Source organism: Crocodylus siamensis, chromosome 4 (genome assembly GCF_052110815.1).
Source record: "Crocodylus siamensis isolate JL-2025a chromosome 4, ASM5211081v1, whole genome shotgun sequence".
Lineage (NCBI taxonomy): Eukaryota > Metazoa > Chordata > Crocodylia > Crocodylidae > Crocodylus > Crocodylus siamensis.
In genome coordinates, this window is record NC_143398.1 from 200,842,647 (window position 1) to 200,862,647 (window position 20,001).

General features: G+C 41.8%; 1 protein-coding gene across 1 annotated transcript in view; it reads right to left on the reverse strand.

Annotated features, from left to right (window-relative positions):
- AGPS (alkylglycerone phosphate synthase) overlaps positions 1–20,001 on the reverse strand; it is a 128,400-nt gene that overhangs the window by 97,076 nt on the left and 11,323 nt on the right. Inside the window, exon 2 of the mRNA XM_090045377.1 lies at positions 557–646. Coding sequence (XP_089901503.1) covers positions 557–646 — 90 coding nt within the window. The remainder of the gene's footprint in view (positions 1–556; positions 647–20,001) is intronic.

Sequence of the window (20,001 nt, forward strand, 5' to 3'; positions counted from 1 at the left end):
AGTTTTTATTAAGGCATAATCCTTGATAGTCCTTGCAAAGAATTAATCTTCACTGAAGGGTTGTTACCAATCACACTCATAAGGAGGGGCTTAACCTTCTGGGAGCCAAAACCCAGCAGCAGGTGGTTAACAGTTAATAGCCTGCCTGGCTAAAAAAAGCTGGAACTGATGTGCAACTGATGACTAGTAATGAGGGTGGAGTCACAAAGCTGATAAGAGCTCCAGGAGCAGAGCACAAGGGAGAGAACAGAGGAGGCTGTGGTGCTGAGGCAGACTCAGACTCTAGTTTGACAGGCAAAGCCTGAAAACAGACCTTGCCTGGTGATAAGGAACCCCGGTGAGTGACCTGCTCACTATACCAATTAATACTCAATTACACAATTCTAAAGATTGTTAAAATTAAAAAATAAAACAGTCTACACTATAGAATGAGCACACACAAAAAAAGAGATCTTTCAGAGGTTGTCAAACCATGCAGAGCTTTAAAGTACTTTTTTTGAAAACTAAATTCACATATCAAACTTTCATTTCAGTGGGGATGGCTATGTCAAATTACCTTTTTCCTGTGAATTCTACTTGTCCCCTCTTATTGAATATGAACTTGGAGTCATTATATCCCCATCCATTCCACTTCAGAAGTTCTTGCCTTAAAGAGAAAAAGATTTTAATGAAACAAGTCAGTAGACCAAGTTAAAGATGACTGTAGATTTTACAGAAGTTTAAAATGAACTCTTTCACTTATAATTAAAAAAATTAAATACACATCACAAAATGAATTGATCAAAAAGCTTCCTATCTTTACAGTATGTAAACTTGTATAATATATGATACTGTATACTAATACTGTTCGCTTCTATAGCATGTATGAAAACTGAGTATGCAGAAACTAGTTTTATAAGCAAAACCAGCTGTAACCATAATGTGTATTATAAAGTTTTCAAGCAAGGAAAAGAAAATAAAGATTATAATGATGGTATGACAGCCTTGTGGTACTAGATCCTGAAGGTGATACAGCAACAGGGAATTCTAAATTTAAAAAAGTATAAACGTAGGCATAGCCAATGCATGGGGGGGGGGGGAAATGGGACACGTGCCACCCCTGACAGGGCTGCCGCCAATGGCATCTGCAGGTGCCCCCCAGACTCAGGAGGCACCAGTCACCATTAATATTAGGAGTGTCAAGCTTACCCCATGCCACAAACCAGATGCATCAATGCCATCCTTGGATTGCCCCCGTTACTGATGGCCACAGGGCCCTTAATTCTTTTTTGGGGGCAAGGACTACTGCAAATAGCCTGGTGTACTAGGGGCCCCACAGGTCAGAGGGAAAAGCTTCATGCATGGATCTGGTCTGCGGGCCCCATACTTGACACCACTGGTTTAATACAATTAGTTTGCTTAATTAATGAACACGTATAGCAAAAAACTTGAACTTTGCTTTTAGAAGCACCGAAAGTGACAAGAATGAAATGCTAATTTTAACCTTCTAAGGTTAAGATCAAGCGTAGAATCTAATATAGGAGCAAAGAATTAACACACCACACCTATAACTGTGGAATACTCTTTAGAACAGTTCCTTTTGACATGAACTTTTTCCAAACCTCAATGTCTGAATTTTTTTCCTTCTTAGTGATATTATTGTATTTTTACTCCTAGTCTATTTTCTCTCTCTCATTCACCCAAAACCCCCAGGAGTTCCATTATCTCACTTGCATCCATAACTAAACATACTAATTGAGATACCTGGAGAATTCTACTTAATCAAATTACATACCTTAAACTCAGTTATGAACCTTAAGTTCTTTTTATTTTAACTTTTAAAATACTTTTAAAACTTTTAGCTATTTTGCCTCACAGAAGCAGCACAGATAGTCAGCTGCTGAACCAGGCCATTGGTCTGTGAACTTGCAGCCACAAAGCTTTAAAAGAATTAACAGTTGCAGTCAATCCAAAAAGAGTTAACAACTAAAGAGGAACGGAGACAAGCATCCAATCTCTAAAATACTACTCATTCATAAAATGTGGCATGCAAAATCAGCTTCAAAAGGATGTTGACTGGTTATGCCTGGGCCTTCCTATAACAGCAGTAAGAATAACCTGACTTATTATGGCAATAGCCTTAGTTTTAGATGCACCTGGCTTACTTGCAATATATTTTCTTCAGAACACAATACCTGTAAGATTTTGAGTTTCCTCATAAAGAACTCCTCCCACTTGAATAGGGCACGCTTTTAAAAAGCAGCAGTGAATTAGTTCGACCTGGCTCCGCGGCATCCGGATAGATTGGGTGCTTCAGCAGGGCTTTTTGGCACTTTTGTCCAAAAGCTGATTCAATCAGATATTAGATAAAAATGCCAAAAAGCTCTGCTGAAGTGCACAATCTATACAGACACTGGGTGAGCCAGGTTCAACTAACACGATGGCTCTTCTGGGATGTGGTGGGCTGGGTGTGGGGGCATGCAGAGTTTAAAATAAAGCACCATTTTTTCTTGTTTTACATCTATAAGCAGCTATAGCTCCTAACTGCAAAACAAAAATCAGGCCTAGAACAAGGATTCATAAAAACTTACCTACGACCAGAATGCCTCTATAGTTAGTTAGCACATGGTTCCTGGCTACGGCCCGAGAATTAACTGGCTGTGTGCATTAGTCAGTCTTTTGTAACCCAAACAGCACTGTGCAGGCTTGGCCTGGCAGATTGCTTATCACTCTAAAAGGTACGTTTATGATCATCCCAGCAAAAAGCAACCTTGTCATGGAACTGAACAAATGCCAGTTGGTGAGATGAGGCTCTCTAAGGCATTTGTGCAGCCTTAAAAACTGCTAGTTTAAAGACTCTGAATCCAAAGATTGAGCCCTCTTGACTCCTGCAAAATGTAGGTAAAACTTAACAACTTGTAAATTTGTTGCACATGGTCAGATAAGGGTCCAGGTGCTCTGGCAAGCTCAGATCTCCAAGTCTCATTCAACAAGCCACACTATCTTCTGAAAGGCCGTGCCATGTGACAGTCGCATGAGAGAAAAAACAGTGTTTGTTTAGTGTTTAAGGAAAGGTTCAGCACCATGGAATGAGACAGCAGCATTGGAAGAGACATGTACAATTGGAGAAGGGCCAATATAGTGCCCGCCCATCTTTAAGAAAGGGAAGGAGGAGGATCCAGGGAACTATAAACTAGTCAGCCTCACTTTAGTCCCTGTAAAAATTATGGAGTGGCTCCTAAAGGAATCCATTTCTAAGCACTTGGAGAAGAAAAAGGTGATTAGGAACAGTCAGCATGGATTCACCAAGGGCAAGTTATGCCTAACCAACCTGATTTCCTTCTTTGACAAAATGACTGGTATTGTGGCCTCAGGAAGAGAAATGGCTGTGATATACCTTAACTTTAGCAAGGCTTGATATGGTTTCCACAGCACTCTTGCAAGGAAGATAAGGAAGTATGGGTTGGATGAATGGACTGTAAGGTAGATACAGCCTGGATCATCGGGCTCAACAGGTAGCGATCAATGGCTAGATTTCTAGCTGGCAGCCAGTATCAAGTGGAGCGCCCCAGGGGTCAGTCCTGGGGCCAGTTTTGTTCAATTTCTTCATTAACAATCTGGAAGATGAGATGAATTGCACCCTCAGCAAGTCTGCAGATGACACCAAGCTGGATGGAGTAGCAGATATGCTGGAGGCATACCTACACTATCTGGAAGGTAGGGCTAGGATGCAGTGACCTGGACAAATTGAAGGATTGGGCCAAAAGAAATCTCATGAGGTTCAACAAGGACAAGTGCAAAGTCCTGCATTTAGGATGGAACAACCTCATGCACTGCTACAGGCTTGGGACCAAGTGGCTAAGCAGCAGTTCTTCAGAAAAGGACCTGGGGATTAGTGGACAGTAGGCTGGATATAGGCCAGCAATGTGCTCGCCGCCAAGAAAGCTAACAGTATACTGGGCTGCATTGGTAGAAGTACTACTAGCAGATTGAGGGAAGTGATTATTCCTCAACTTAGCACTGGTGAGGCCACATCTGGAGTACTGTGTCCAGTTTTGGGTCCCACACTACAGAAAGGATGTAGACAAGTTGGAGTCAGTCCAGTGGAGCAGCAAGAATAATGGTGAGGGGCTGGGGCAGAGGACTTTGAGAGGCTGAGGGAACTGGGTTTATTTAATCTGAAGAAAAGAAGATTTAAGGGGGAATTTGATAGCAGCCTTCAACTACCTGAAGGGGGATTTCAAAGACAGTGGAGCTAGACTGCTCTAAGGTCAGATGACAGAAGTACCAGTGGTCTCAAGTTGCAGAGTTGCAGCAAGGGAAGTTTACATTTGATATTAGGAAAAACTCTCTCAGTGGATGTGGCGGGAAAGCACTAGAACAGGTTACCCAGAGACAGGGTGGAATCTCCATCCTTGGAGGTTTTAAGGTCCAGCTCAACAAAGCCCTAGTATGATCTAGTTGGGTTTGGTCCTGCTTTGAGTAGGGGGTTGGACAACGTGACTTCCTGATGTCCCTTCTAACCCTAATTTTTTATGATTTTATGTAGATGGCTGGGTTCTTTACTAGGTTCTACTATAGGTTTGTATCACACAGGGCTAATTGCTAAAAACAGATTTAAGACAGACATCTCCCTGAGGTCTGCAAACTGAACTCCATAGAGTCTTAAGGTAGACTGTCTTATATTTAAAGAGAAGGTAGGGTATGGTTGTACTGTAGACCAATTCACAGATATGTAAGATTTATTAAGCAACAGCTCACTTTATCATATGTTATGAAAGGACTTCCAGGGAGCAGGGAACAGTGAACAGGCTTAGGACTCAGACTTGAAGCTTACTGCTGACTGTTTGACCAAGCTGCTTATTAAAGTTGTAATTTATACAACTTCTAGAACAGCTTGAGTATTTTGCTCTACCATCTTACACAACAAATTTAGACTATTTTGGTGACTTGGTATAGAGAAATGGGGGTGTGGGGAAATAGTGATGAGGATTAGACAGGGAATGGGGTGTCTAGAAAAGCAGCAGATGAGGGCCACTGGCATGCTTACTGCAATTCATTTAGATTGCAACTGAACCTTTGGATAGCAGCAGCAAGTGGGAGGTGTCCCCTACACTCATAATTCCCTGTTAATGGACTTGCAGACGATATGTATTACTAAACAAGGGGAAGTGAGGACAGAAAGTTCTATATGCTATAGGCCAGGGATAGGCAACACCTGGCACATGTGCCAATTAATGGCACGTGGAGACAATTTTCCTCAGCACACTAGGAGGTTTGCAAGGAAATTGTTTTAAAATTTTTTTTAAGTTCCTGCTCTTGACTGGAGCAGCCACAGGTCCCAGTGCCACAGCAGGCACCAGAAGCAGAGTCAAGACAATGTAGGCAGGACCGCTGTTCGTGTTCTGCTGATCCCTCCCCCTGTACCCAGCCTGTGCCCTCCAGCCCACCCCAATCCCCAGAGAGAGGCTGTGGGTGGCAGAGACTGGGGCCCAGGCAGGCACTGCAGAGGGCTTCCGGCTGACTTGGCCCCAATCACTGCCCATGGCAGCTGCTACCAGGGAACAGAGGGCTCCTGCAGCTGGGCCCCCGCATAAAGGAGCTGGAAGCAACCCCCGAGCCCAGAGGCCTGCCTCAACCAGGCAGTGCCCCTTGCAGGCAGGGCAGCTGTGGCCCATCCCCACAGAACTGTGCAGGTTAGGCCCTACCCTGGATGCCACTGGGCATACCTGCCCACCCATCACGGCTTAAGTTTACAGAGTCCCAAGACAGTCCACACTTCCCTCCTGTCCCCCACTCTCCTCTGGCTGCCGCCTTCCCAAGGGCCCAGTGGGACTGGCCTGCCTGCGGTGCCTCTCCCCATACCACCCAGCCCTGGCGCTTTGTGCCCTCTACCAACGCCCAGGTGGAACAGGGCATCTGTTTGTCCCAGCCTTGGGCCTACGGTCCCCCTACTCCTGGACCACTGGGAAGTCCTCAGTGCCTCAGCCCTGGTGGCTGCTGCTGGGGTGCTGCTGCCTTAGACCAGCAGGCCTGAGCCATAGTCAGTAGTGGTGGGAGATGTGGGGGCAAGGGACACACCCTCTTTTCTTCCTTCTCTCTCATCACAACATGCTCAAGTACAAAAAAAAACAACATAACAACAAAGGTAGTATATGAAGTTTCATTTATTGTCACCAGGTTTAGAATTTTTTTAAAACCTGGTATTTACTGTATTTGGAAAAAAAAAAAAAAAAAGCAACATTTATGATTATTACCTATATTAATATGCAGTGTCCTGCCACGTACCCCCCACCCTGGTTTTGTTTTTCCAGCAGGCTGTCACTCTGGCACCTTACAAGATAGACATTTCAGCTTTTCCAGCATTTGGGTCAAAAACATTGGCTACCCCTGCCACAGGCAAATGGCACTTAACCCGTTCTCTGCAATGGTGACCCCTTGGTAGTGCAACTTTCACCAACAAAGGAAATTGATACAAATTAAAGCGAAGTTAACTACATGTCCCATGTTCCTGGGGCTCTACCAAAACACAAGTTAAAAGTCTGAAACTCAAATTTAGAAAAGTAGGCAAGGCAGAGTTGGCATTTCCCATGCAACATAATTCTTTGTCTCAGTAGGAACAGGAGTATTTTACTTCTCCCCAAATCAAAATCCTTATTCTTTCCCTGCACATCACAAATACAAATCAACGTTCCTACAAATCCCACCACTTCCCTGCTTCCAAATTTCTGGATCTGTAGTGGTGGTGGTTGGAGGAAGAAGGTGGGACCTTGCTCTGGTCAGACTGTGCCAGATTGCACTCGTATACCAACCCCACAACAGAATTCAGTCCACAAGCCAGCTCTGAGCCACTCATCCAGCCAGATAACTTAAACACTAGTAACATATAAATTATAAAATAATGAAATAGTTTGGGAAACTCAAATTTGAGACTTAAAGGTATTTTTAAAGTTGATCTTGACCAGGGATTATCTGTTTAATAAGTATTCATTTGTTATGATATCACAAGGATTAGTTAAGATATGCAGAAGCCACAGTATCAAGGCATCACAGAACTTCAAGTTTTAAGCTCTGGACTGAAAAAAAAAAAAGTAAGGACTGAAATAATAAAACCGAATACTTATGTTAGTTGTATGACATAATATCTGATTCTGCAGATCTTTGATAAAAGTTCCTTTCTTCCCACACTCCAAGAGTTATGTAGAACCATTATACTCATGACCTCACTGAAACCACCTGTGGGGGTCTTTACAATCTGAAGAGTGCAAAATAAGACAAATCACCAAAGTACATCATATCTACACTGTATGCATGTTCAATTCTTAAAAGCTTTATCTTTGAAAAGACCGCAACTACATAATAGATTAATGGCCTTCACATTTGTATTACACATGTAAACAAAGACATTTTAGTGTGAAGTACCAGATACCACTCAAAGGTTTCCTTGCCATTTTAAACAAGGGCGTTATTTACATGGTATTCTGAAAGGAAAATCTGCTTTTAGACATTGCTTCTATACAAAGCCTGAAAGAAAACAAGTACCCATAGTAAGTGTTAATGCATAATAAATATGGCATTAAGCCAATCTAAATATTTCACTGTTAAGATACTATACTAAAAGCAAATTTGAGTTATTCATTTTTTAAAGGTCTTGGATAATGTTATTCTTGTATATTATATGAAGTTGAGTCACCAACTAGGTTCTGTTTTTTACTCCCACCGCAACATTGTAGCTTGCTCTACAATGATAGTGACACTGGAAGACATTCACATTATAGCATAAAAATGCTGCTTTATGCCCTGAAATGTTAAGAGAAAAAATGGTGCCTCATAAGTGCAAAACAACCACAAGGTGGCAGTATACCACTATCGCAGCCTAATGTGAATTCATAGTTCTTTATTAGAAACAGAGATTTTAACCCAAGGATGACAAGTATACATATATTTTTCTTTTAAAAAGTAAAACAAAAATAAATTCTGCTTCCAGTCTGCCTATTTGGTTCAGCTAAAATTACAAAATATTCTTATATAATTTAATGAAGTGGCATTAAAAAAAATTGCGTTTACACTTCACTCTGATAACTGCTCTTTCTTACTTTAACTACTAGAATAATATCTCTAGGTGTTGTTATTCTACTGCTCCTGTCTGGACTTATAGACAGAGACCAAATTCAGCTAACGTTAACTAAATACTTGCATACTATTCTGACATGCCAAGATCTTTTAGGTCATGGAATCTCACTCTCCATTAGCAATGGGAAACATAAAACCTGAATGAACTGCCCTGTTTTAAGTTCATGAGATTTAAAGGGGAAAAAAGAAAGAAAGAAAAAGAAAACCATGGTTCAAAAACTTAATCAGATGCAACATTAAGCAAGGATTTGAAACCAGTTTGAAAGGGTTAATATTTTACTCACTTTGGTTAGTCAAAGCAGGCTGTACACTGATTATATGTACAACACAGCAACAGTAATGTCAAACTGAAATGTGTACTGTATGGTTGCTGCATGCATCAAGTCTACATCCCAACCCCTCTGCCTACTGTTGCAGCTAGAGCTACCTTTTGTGTGCAAATCTGAATGCACAAAGCATTAGCTGCAGTTTTGGTACCCAAATCCCCTTTAACTACTGTCGGGTAGAGAATCAGACTGCTGGCAGTGGGAAGTAATGTAGGGATATATGAGCCAAAGTAGTGCCCCCTCTCCCAAACCCAGGTATTTTATACATTTTACTTTAGTCATAAGATGAGTCAATGACATAAGCCCCTAAATGCACATTCACATACTGTTTGAACAGAATTTCATTTTAAAGAAGCAGATCATAGTGTCCCAAATGTTCTGCACCAAGCTGTGTTCTTTCATTTAAAAACTGTTTGGTACCAAGCACAACTTCTTTTCTGCTTACTAAGCTCTGTTGGGTACATCCTGATCCTCCCAGATCTTCAAAGCTTCCAGGAAGTTCTAGCAGTTAATCCTTTCTAGATGTCCTAGTTAGGCCTTAGCCTCTGGCTCAGCTAACACATACAGTATGCCAGAGTGACCCTGCAACTGTACGCATGGAGCCTGAACCATCTCCGGGGGCAGCGCACTCCAGCCGCAGCCTTGTGCAGCACACAGCTGGTCTGGGGCACATGCTACATGTGGCAACTGTACCAGGCTTGCTCTGCATGCTGGATCTCATATACAGGGCCAGGCAATGGGCCCAACTGGAAACAGCCCACATCTCATACACCATGTGCCCTGGACAGGCCCTACCTACTTTTTGTGGAGCTTGTTCTGGTTCCAGCCCCTGCACCCCTATGCATCCCACATCAGACAGGCTCACAAAGCAGCACTGCTGGCCAGATGATAGGACTTTAAGGACCAAATCTTTGACAACCCTCCCCCACCCCCAAACACTATATATAAAAAAAAAAAGAGAGAGAGAAAGAAACTAGCATTTTTTTTTAAATGGACCCTGACATTCAACTTCAGTCATGAATATTTTCTCTGATCTCTTAAAACACTTAAATAAAAATAAGCTGATTCCTGTATCATGGAAATTCAGTACAAGAGAAATAATGGAGGAAAACAGATCCACTAATTTGAAAAAGTTCTAACTAAATTTTTTTCGAGAGACTTACATAAGTGGGAATTTAGGTTCCAGTTGCTTTCATTTAGCACCAAGATGTATATTAATTATAGAGCAGTAGCTAGAAGAGACTTCTGGGGGTCATCTAGTCCAACCTCTTGCTCAATGCAAAATTATCCCTACTTAAGCCACCCCAGACAAGTGATCATCTAATCTGTTCTTAGAACTACAAGTAACCCTTATCCACAACTATAAGGAACAATCCCCCAAAAACCCATCAAGAGGATCTTAGCTTGCCACAGATAAAGCAGGGGGACCAGGGCACTGTCAATGTCTTGCCACTGGTAGGACAAGTAGTAGTCTATTGAACTACACTCAAAAGATCCAGGAAGACTACCTCCCTTGCTACAGAGCAAGGGAAAACCTCTCACACAGTTCTAACCAAAGCTGACAAGTGGTCTGACCCTGAGCAGAGGAGCAAGAAAACCCTCTAGCTAGAACCCAAGTGGATTAAGAACAAATAAAAAATTATTTTAAAAAGATTTTATGTAACTTGATCCTTCTGATTTTTATTTAAATTATATTTTTTCTTTTTAAATATAAACCATCTTAAATGACATTTGAATTTAATACAACATAGCCTAGATTATACTAAATGTGTACCTTATTAAAATAATTTAAATAAAATGTGTTAAGGAAGCACTACTAACAACTCCAGAGTTGAAGTCTGATTTTCTTCTATAAGGCAGGGGTGGGAGGTGGGAGGGATGGGGAATGGGACGCACTTAACTTTTGAGATCAAACTTTAAAAAAAAAAATATGGCAAGATTGTTTCATGGTTTAGGGGCTTGACCCTGCAAGGGATGCAGGCTCTACATTACTGAATACAAAGGATCAACAAAGTTATTACCAAAACCTGCTCTTTGACTCCAGCAGACAACCATCATGTACTCCTCAAATCAGGATTACTGACTTAGCCCACTTGGATGGTATCAAACTCTTGTTTTATTCTCTACCCGAGCTCATTAGCTCAGCTCTCAAATTACGAATATTTATGATTCTGCCTCTAACGGAGGCTTGCTCTCTAGCTCAGTAACTACCAACTCCCTGCTTCACAATGGTTTAGGGTTTTTCAGTTAAATGGACTTTACTGGTCCCTTTACACATGAAGTTAATATTTACATCTTTGTACAAGTGCTCTATTAGTGTTTCTAAACTAAAGTACTACAGCACAAGGCCAAGGGGTTGCAATAGCACACAAGTCAGGGATTGTTGGGGAGCAGGAGCTTTTTGCTGGTTTGTTTTTCGGTGGGGAGGTGGGAGGAGAATAAAGAATGCGCTGGTTATAAGCACAGGAAAAAGGAGTCTTGGTTTATTGCTGATTTCTTGTGTGAAGGAGGGAGAGGAAGCACAGTAAGAAGCAGTGTGCACAAATGACCAATGCTGGGCTCACGACAGTGTAGAAAGAGGAACACAATGTTCTGTGGAGCACAGACTGGAAAAAAAAAAAAAAAAAGAAAGCTTTTCTTTCTTTCAATCAATCTAGTCTTGATTTTAACATCTGGAAATGTTTGTGTTCATAATCTAGTGGATATGCTAGCTTGTGCAAGTATTTGCTATACATTTTTAATATTACCCCAAACTTCTGAAACAAGATTTACTGTTCAGTGTAAGCAAGTATACATATAAGCCCTAGTTAAAGCTATTCTGTGCAAAATAAAGTTTATTTTGAAATTCATAAACTCCAATTAATTTTTTCCCCCCAAGCTGTTTTATACTGATAAATTAAAAGGTTTAAATAGAAGATTATTTAATAAATCATAGAAGTTTTTTCCCCTACAGAACTGGGTTTGGAAAAATTGCATCATTTAAACACTGGTTAAAACATCTGCTGTAGGAGGCATCTTTAATTTATAATCTTATTTTAAGTAATGCACTGTTTAACCATTTTGTTACAGGGTCCAGTTTAGATGCAAGGAATTATGAATGTACATCATCTGCAACTTCAGACTCATCTACTGGTACTACCAACAGGACTGCAACTAAACAAGCTCAGATAGTGAATCTGTACCTGTATCTAAAAGAGCGACTTTCTTCACTATCATCAAGTAAAATGATGGATGAGCTCATAAATCGGAAACAGCAAAGTCCAGCTGGTTCATTTATGCAGTAGTGCATGTATGCAGAAAGTTCTCCTTTCGTCTTGTTCAGAACAAACTTTGCACTGGCATGGTTCAATCAGTACAACCAGATTACAATCCACCCAGCAAAATATATTGCTGGAAGGCTTCTGCATACAGTGCATAAGAAGGAAACTGAACAGTGTGTAAAAAAAACACTGAAAATAAAAGGGTTCATCAAAGTCTTGAAGGATGGAGCAATGTACACAACAATCCATTAATATGTGCTTGTGTGACAACAGAAGATGTTTCTGAGATGAACAATCTCAATTGATGCATCAGGAAATGCCCAAACAGCAGAATATTTAGAAGTAGATGTAAAAGCTACAACAAACTGTAAACAAAAAGTTGTGTCACATGTGTAGTTTTGTCCCAGATAATGCTGCAAATGTAGCCAAGATTAAAAGAAATGTAGAAGACAATGAAGCAAACCTGAAACTTACAACATACGGGTGCAGTTCGCATTTGACACCTTTTAGCCAAAAATTTAAATACTCCAGAAATAAAGGAAAACGTTGTTGAAATTGCAAGGTATTTCCATAACAACCAGTTTGCCTCAGTTTCACTGAAGAGAGCTGGGGGATCCAAGCCAATGCTCTGTATGACAGAATTCAGTGGTTGACTGCTTTGAGCTATTTATTAAGAACTGGCCTTTCTGATGACTATCTGTGAAGAACATCATGACAAAATTGATGGAAGTATCAGCTAGAGTAGTCAACGTGGGACTAGAAAGAAGAGTAGAAGATATGTTGAATACATGAAAACTGATTTCCATAGCCTTGGACAAAATACTGAAAGATTGTTGCTGTATTGCAGATGCTGTTGAAATTTATAAAGAACCCCAAGTAATATTAAAAGCAAGGAAAACCCAATGGCAAAGTTAAATTGCATACAGTAAATAAGGATGCACCAAGCACAATATTCTTAACACAAAAAGTACCAGGCTTAACCGTCCAAGAGGAAAATGTTTCTATGACATAGGCATCTACTTATCACACATTAATCATGTCAAGCATAATAAGTTTCAGCGCTAGAGGTGAACCATTGAAGCAGTACACATTTGCTGATGTGTGGGATGTTTTAAAGAAAGTAACACCACTGAACTGGTGAAAGTCACTAGGAAAGCACCTGGCCACAGAGTCTGTTGAAGTGTTACACTAGCTTTTACCAGAAGTAACCTCTTCTGCAGGTGCAAAAATATTTTTTTTTCCATGCAGACCGATTAAGTCAAAGACAAGAAATCAACTGGGAGTTGAAAAAGCGGGAAAACCCGTTTTTCTCTCCCAGTTTATGAATAAAAAAAAAAAAAAGGGAGGTGGATGAGATTTGAGTCCTAAACACTTGAAAGGGGGTTAAAATGTTCAAAATGGCTTAGGTAAAAAAAAGGACTCATTTTAAAAGAGAATTGGACAACTAGGAACTTAAACTGACTTCTACCTAGACATTTTAGAAAATTTTCCCTAGAATGACTTGAAATAATTGGTTTAATTCACTAACCACAGTTCATATTTCTAAAAATATAACAATTAATACTAGTACTTAATAAATTAGTTGTGAATGTTTTGTATACAGAAATTTTTAAAATCAAAACATGCAAATTTATTATATTAAGTGCTGGTTTTGTGAGTTCAATTAAATTCCAGTTGCCACATTAATGCAGCTTGATACCAATATGAGCAAAGTTAATCATCTAGTGAATAAGAAATATACATTTCACCATTTTTGCAACATACTAAAATGTCGTATTTTTAAGAATCCAACTGTTAAGCTATATATTTTTAAATAAATATATCTAGTTTGCATGCCTAAGAAATGTATATACTAAATCTACTGTTAAAACTGTATTCCATTGTAAAGCAACATTTTAATTCTTACAGTAACCAATGAAAAGGCACCTTTCTTTAACAACAAAAAATATACACAATAGGAAAATTGATAAAAATTAATTATTTAAAATCAGACCCGCCCCCTTGAAGCATCAGCACAAGACAAAATCCCCAGCCTCAGACAAGGCATTTTTTACATGTGGTTCCAAAGCAGTGCAAGACTCTTAATTAATGAGCTGCGCTAACTAAATGCACCTGGCACTGCATCAGAAACAGGTGCATTAGTGGTGTGATGCATGTCAGCGCTGAGAAAATGGCAGCAGTCCACTTTGAACTAAAGCGGACAGAACGTATTTTAGTTCAAAGCGCATCGCCGCCATTTTCTCTGTACCAGATGCATGCTGTGCCACTGATGTATGTCAATTTACGCGCTCGATTTCCAGGGCACCAGAGCAGACTCCCCACATGTATGTAAGTGCCCCCAATGCTTCTACTTCCAAATCATGCCTAACCAATGTTTATCCAATCACCTACACCAAAATGTTTTAAAGGAGAATCACTGTGGAGCTAATTCTCCCAAACTTGTGGCCTGCAGAAGGCATTATTACAGGCTTGCCCATTAAGTGGTGGGGAGAGTCATTTTCCATTGAGCAAGTGGATCCCAGAATGAAACTATGGAGGGAGGGGAAGGGGGACGTAGGCAAGGAAGACTTGACAAATTTTGATTAGTAACTTTCCACATAGCACAGTAACTACAAATTTTTCCATGTTAACTTTACTAAGAAGTAGAAGTTACTCAGCTTCACGATAGGGCTGAGCATTGTACATCTGCTCCACTATTACTACAGAGTAAAGTAAGTTTGCTATGTAGGAAATACAAAATGCATCTGCATTTCGTATGTGTACCTAAAAATTTTGCTGGCTTAATCAGTTTTTCAATTAATCAACTACAGTTAATACTACCATTCAATACACCATTTAATTGCAAGTGTGAAACATGCTTTGATAAAATTTGATAAAGTTGTTTTAGAGAACTATTTTGAACATCGGAATTGCTACCTTAATGCAGTTGCTTGATATTAGTTTGTTAGCTAGGAAATGAGCACTATATCCACCTCCATTTTTTAGCATGCTAAGGACTGTCAATGATTAAAACTTGCAACTATAAAGTAAGTGTATATAGCTATAATGTACCAGATCTATTATAAAGACTATTTTATTGTAAATCTACATGTTTTAATGGTTATATTAATTAGAGGTACACCAATATATCAGTTACATCAGATCAGGACCAATAACAGGAAAATTAATATTATCAGCAGTTGGTTTTTTTGGTCAATAATGTCACTGATAAATGCCATCTGCAAGTATGTAGTTGCAGCATGCAGTGTGGCAGCTTGGAGACCAATGTCCTGCCAGTATGTCGGGGCACGGGGGTGGAAAGAGGAGGGGAGGAGCAGTATGGGGAGCAAATTGAGTCCCCCACAGTGAGAGAAGGCATGGGATAAGGGCAAGTGCTACCCAGCCTGGGCAGGGCATGGGACAGAGCCATAGGTGGCTCATCTGGGGCACATGGGGGGGGGGGGGGGCAAGAAGAGGGGTTGGGAGGGGGGCCACCTCCGCACTGCTGAGTGGCCTCCTGAGGGAGGCATGGGGGGCATGTGCCCCCGTGGATGTGTGTGGGGTGAGGGCAAGCTGCCTGCTGCAGGCTCAGGGCCAGGGGCTGCACTGGCTTTTTGCCAGCAGGGGAGCAGTGGCACTGAGGGGCAGGGGGGCTATAGGGAATTTTGGTGGGGGCTATAGCCCAGGCCCCCCCCCGCTTGGGGCACTGCACTGTGCAGCAGCTGAGCCCACCTGCCCCAACCCACCCCAAGCACAGCCCTGGCCCAGCCCTCCTGCCAGGAAAAGACTGGTGCAGCCTCTACCCCCAAGACCACAGCAGACAGACCACATTTGCCCCATGCACAAATCTGGGGAGCCACATGTCCCCCATGCCTCTCCCAGGGGTGTGCACAGAGGCAGGGAACTGCAGCCTCCCCCACACACATGCTGTCTATGGCTCCATCCAGTGCCCTACCATAGGGTCACAATCACTGCCCTGGCTGGGCAGCGCCTGTTCCTGCCTCACTACCTCCCTCACTGTGGGGGCCTCAATCTGCGCCCCCCACTCCCCTTCCCTCCCCCCACAGATCTACTAGCAGGATACTGCTCTCCATGCTGCCTGGCTGCATTCCTGTAAACTGGCTATTGGGTTAGTATCAGTAGATATGGCTAGTTAATAATTGGCCATCGGTATCAGCCAAGAAAGTCTTTATTGGTGCAACCCTAATATTAGTGGAATACATCTTTAAAAAAACAATTGAAATAAATGGAAAATTAACACCAATTATTTAAAACTCAAGGTTATCCATTCCAATGGATGTAAAAATAAAATAAAATCTATCTACTATACAACTGCATATAGGAAGATCCAGGCAGATTAAGCCAAGTTAGTTAACAAAGAAACAAAAGCCAGAAAGTTTTAGTTCCTCACTAGTCAAAGCTGCATCCTACCCCTCTTATCTGGACCACAAGATACTGGATCAGGACACCTATTGGGTTCTCACTTCCACACAATAGTTTGGCGGCAAAAACCTCATGCAGGCTCCCCACCCCCTACCATTCACCACTCCACGCCGTTGCCACGTGCCACTTTCCCACACAGCCAGCTTTGTGCCCAGCCGGCCATCAAACCACCCCTCCATCTGGAAGGGGGTACACTCTAGAAGGGACACCCACCAGAAGGGGTGCCCTTCTTAAAAAAAGGCTGAAAACCTCTAAATTAGCTTAGCTGATCATCAGGCTCCATCCCCTTCTTTCCCTGCTTATTTATTATAGCCATCATAAGTGGCAGCATTTGTCTCTTGATTGTCTCAACATGTGTTCAGTGCAAGATGAACACTTCTATCAGGTACAAAACTTTTATTTAAAAAGGTTAATCTGGTGAGGTTCAAGTAGTACCATATTTTCTCAAACACAAGATAACGTCTCCCCCTTCCACTCCAATCAGCATGAGAGGAAAAAAAGCCTATCGTCTTGCACTTGCCTACATAGAAACCTCATTGAATACACTGTTTATCACTAAACTGCTGCCAAAAGCAGCATGTGCTCAGTTTGGAAACCAATTATGAAACTGATTAAATACAACCAGCACTAAGTGCAACTATAACACACATGGCCCACATTGGGCCAACAATCTGATAGGAACCTACCTTTTTCCCTTTAGAAAAAAAACTGTGTTCCAAGTCAAATCAGCCAAATCAATTCCAAATCTATGAGTCATTCAAGAACCATATGTAGTCCTACTACCGGCAAACACCCACCATCTCTGCCTGAGGCTTCAGATGATTCCAAGTACTTTGGCAGGCAACCTATGTAGAGGCTCAAGCCCGGAGGCTTAGGGTTCAGATGCCCCTGAGTTTTGCTTGTCCTCAGCCCTATGGCCATTGCAACAAGCTAGGGAGGAATCTCCCATTTCCATAAAGTAGACATAAAGCCAAGATCTTCCCACTGGAGTGAAAATGGGAAACTAACTATGTGTTACCTCTACCAGAGTACCAGCTCTTACCAGAAAAATCAATTATCCCCCGCCAGTAAGAAAACAGCTTTAGTGGTTATGGTGTTTGCCACAAGGATAAGTTAATACAGTCAATTTAAATAAGATACATGCCCATTGTGCTCAGTCCACCTCAGCACAAACTCTCTATCAAGTCATGGGGAGCTACTGCATTGCATACATTTTTTATTCCTCTACTCCCACAGCTCAGCTGTGCCTTTCTTTCCCATTTTCAGTGGTTCCTGTTTCTCTACCAGCCTTAAATTTGTGGCAAATATCATGGGTTCACCCACAATCCCCATGTTGCATGCCCCTCTGAGTCTCTTGTATATGGATTAGTGTGGCCCCACCTTTCATGAGGTATAGGCAGGCTAGGCTGCAGTACGCCTCACTCGCATATACATTTTTGGAGCATTCCAGGACTCCTGACAGGAACACCTGGTTCCAGTTTTAAGGAAGTTAATTAGTACATGGCTCCTTTGGGCATGTGGGGGACAGAGGGAAGAGAAGGCCTGTATCAAGAGCACGCACGCACACGCACACACACACACACACACACACACACACACACACAGTGCTGAGTTGTGGAGTCACTGCAGCTCAAAATGCTGCTCCCTGCTGGGGCCCAGCCCAATGAACTATATATATGTATGGTAAATGATGAGCCTTTTGGCTTTGGACTGTCATGCATAGTTTGTACAACATGTGAGTAGGTATAAAAGTACTGCTTAAAAGTATGTTTGTGGAGTACCTGTGCTAAAAGCTTGTAGCAGTTTCCAAAAAGGGGTCAAACACTTCAATTTTGGATAAGTTAAATCTATAGGTACTACATGCAAATTAGTACAGGTATGTTTTATTTCAAGGTCAGTGGCTATACCTACACACTAAATTAACTGTAACATATTGCACCAGAGTTTATTGCTCCCAATCACTGCATTTACACGTGCCCAGGCCTGTAGTACATTGAGCTGGGTCACAGCAGCCCAATTGGCAGGGAGCCTTGGAGGTCAGTCTGCTAGCCTGGGGTTGCTTTGACCCGGCTCAGCACGCTGCAGAGGGGCTGGTTGGAACATGAGGATGCTGGCTGGCAGGCAGCCTCTCCCAGCCCAGTCACTGTCTATACATGCACTGTTGCACACTAAGCACTGCTGTAGGATAGTACTTGTATTTAAAAGTACTAAGCTACAGCAGAGTTGATTAGTTTCTTGCCACCTAATAAGGCCACACATATAGACGCTTACACTTTACTGCAGAGCTAATTAGGCAGCTCCATAGTAAACATCTTGTGTCACCCAGAGTTTTCAAACTTGCTTCTTACTTCCATGTGCTCAGGGAAAAATGGGTCCAGCAGTAAGGAGAAGAAGAAAGAAAGAAGAGACAAGAGGGCAAGGGGGTTACCCGACTCCCCAGATTTAAATATGTTCCCTGCTGTAGCAGTGGGAAAAGGACAAATTCAAGGCAAACCTTCAATAATTAGATTCTATACCTGGAAAATCATGACAAATTTATAATTTTTTTTATATACATATACATACACATTCAATCTAATTATTGGGGGGGTCATTATACATTAGAGTAAATATGATATAAAACAAAAGTTTAAGCAGTATTACATAATTTTGTTACCCTCACATGCTCAACTTTTACTCCTTACGAAAAAAGGCACTTTGGAGACTGAATTTTTCAATTTAAGTAAAAAAAAATCAGAATGTTTCAGGTTTTATTTTAGATTATAAAGCAGGAAAAAAAAAACAGTTCCAATTTTACATTCCTGTAACGGTCAACTTTAACTAGAATCCACCAAGCCTTCCTAAACAAAAGCATTTCATATTTAACAATGTGCATCTAACATAAGAGATTGATTATACAAAATAGCAGTTATATATGCATCAAAAATTACATTCATTTCATCAAAAAGTATTATGAAGACAATTACAGGATGCAAGGATGGAAGACAGATAAAACTGGAGGTGTGAAGTTGACAATTGGTAGCTCAACATTCTACAGTGAACATAAAAGTTTAAAAATTGTGAGGTGACCACTGTGTCAGGAAAATGGTAGTTTTCAGAAGAGTTGACAGCTTCCATTGCTGAAGCAGGCACCTGCTACAACTTTTGACCTCTTTTAAAATTTGAATTACCTAGTGAGAAAATAGCCTCCCTTGACCCTTGAAAGAAAGGGTGGTATGCAAAGGCCCACACACACATGCACTCACACTGATGGGTGGGGCTGCAGCACACAAAGGGGCCAATGGCAGCTCCCCTGCCCCTAGGCTGCTGCTGCAGCTCTCCATTCCCAGCAGCCCCTGCAGCACCAGGTTGGGAGGTCCTATGGGTGGCTATGTTAAAGTGGGGCTCCCCAACTAGCCACAATGTTAGTTTCCCCACTTGTCTTCGGGCACGCCACCTACCTGACTCACCTACCATGACTTGTCCTTAATTAATTACGATGTTAATTAAGGTGGGAGGCTGCCCATTCTTGCTGCGATGCCAAGGGGCACTATCTGCAGCTCCAATCCTCGCAGATGGCATCCAGATGACACAGTGCTCCTGGCTTACAGCCGGACCAAGCTTAGGCCTTGTCGTCAGGTCTCAGTCTCTCACACATTCATACCGCCCTCCTCTCACTAGGACCTCTCACACTCCACCCTCTCACAGGGTTGGTTTCATGCATCAACAACTTATTCTACCTTGCTCCTCTTTGGAGCGGGCCCCTTAGGCCACAGGCTTTATCTAGTTCATACCTTGGGTGGCAGACATACCGTCTTTTGGGCCTTTCCCACAACCCTCACCGGGGTAGTGACCAGCCAATTACCTGAATGGGTCTAAGCTTACTCTGGCCCTTTCTGGGG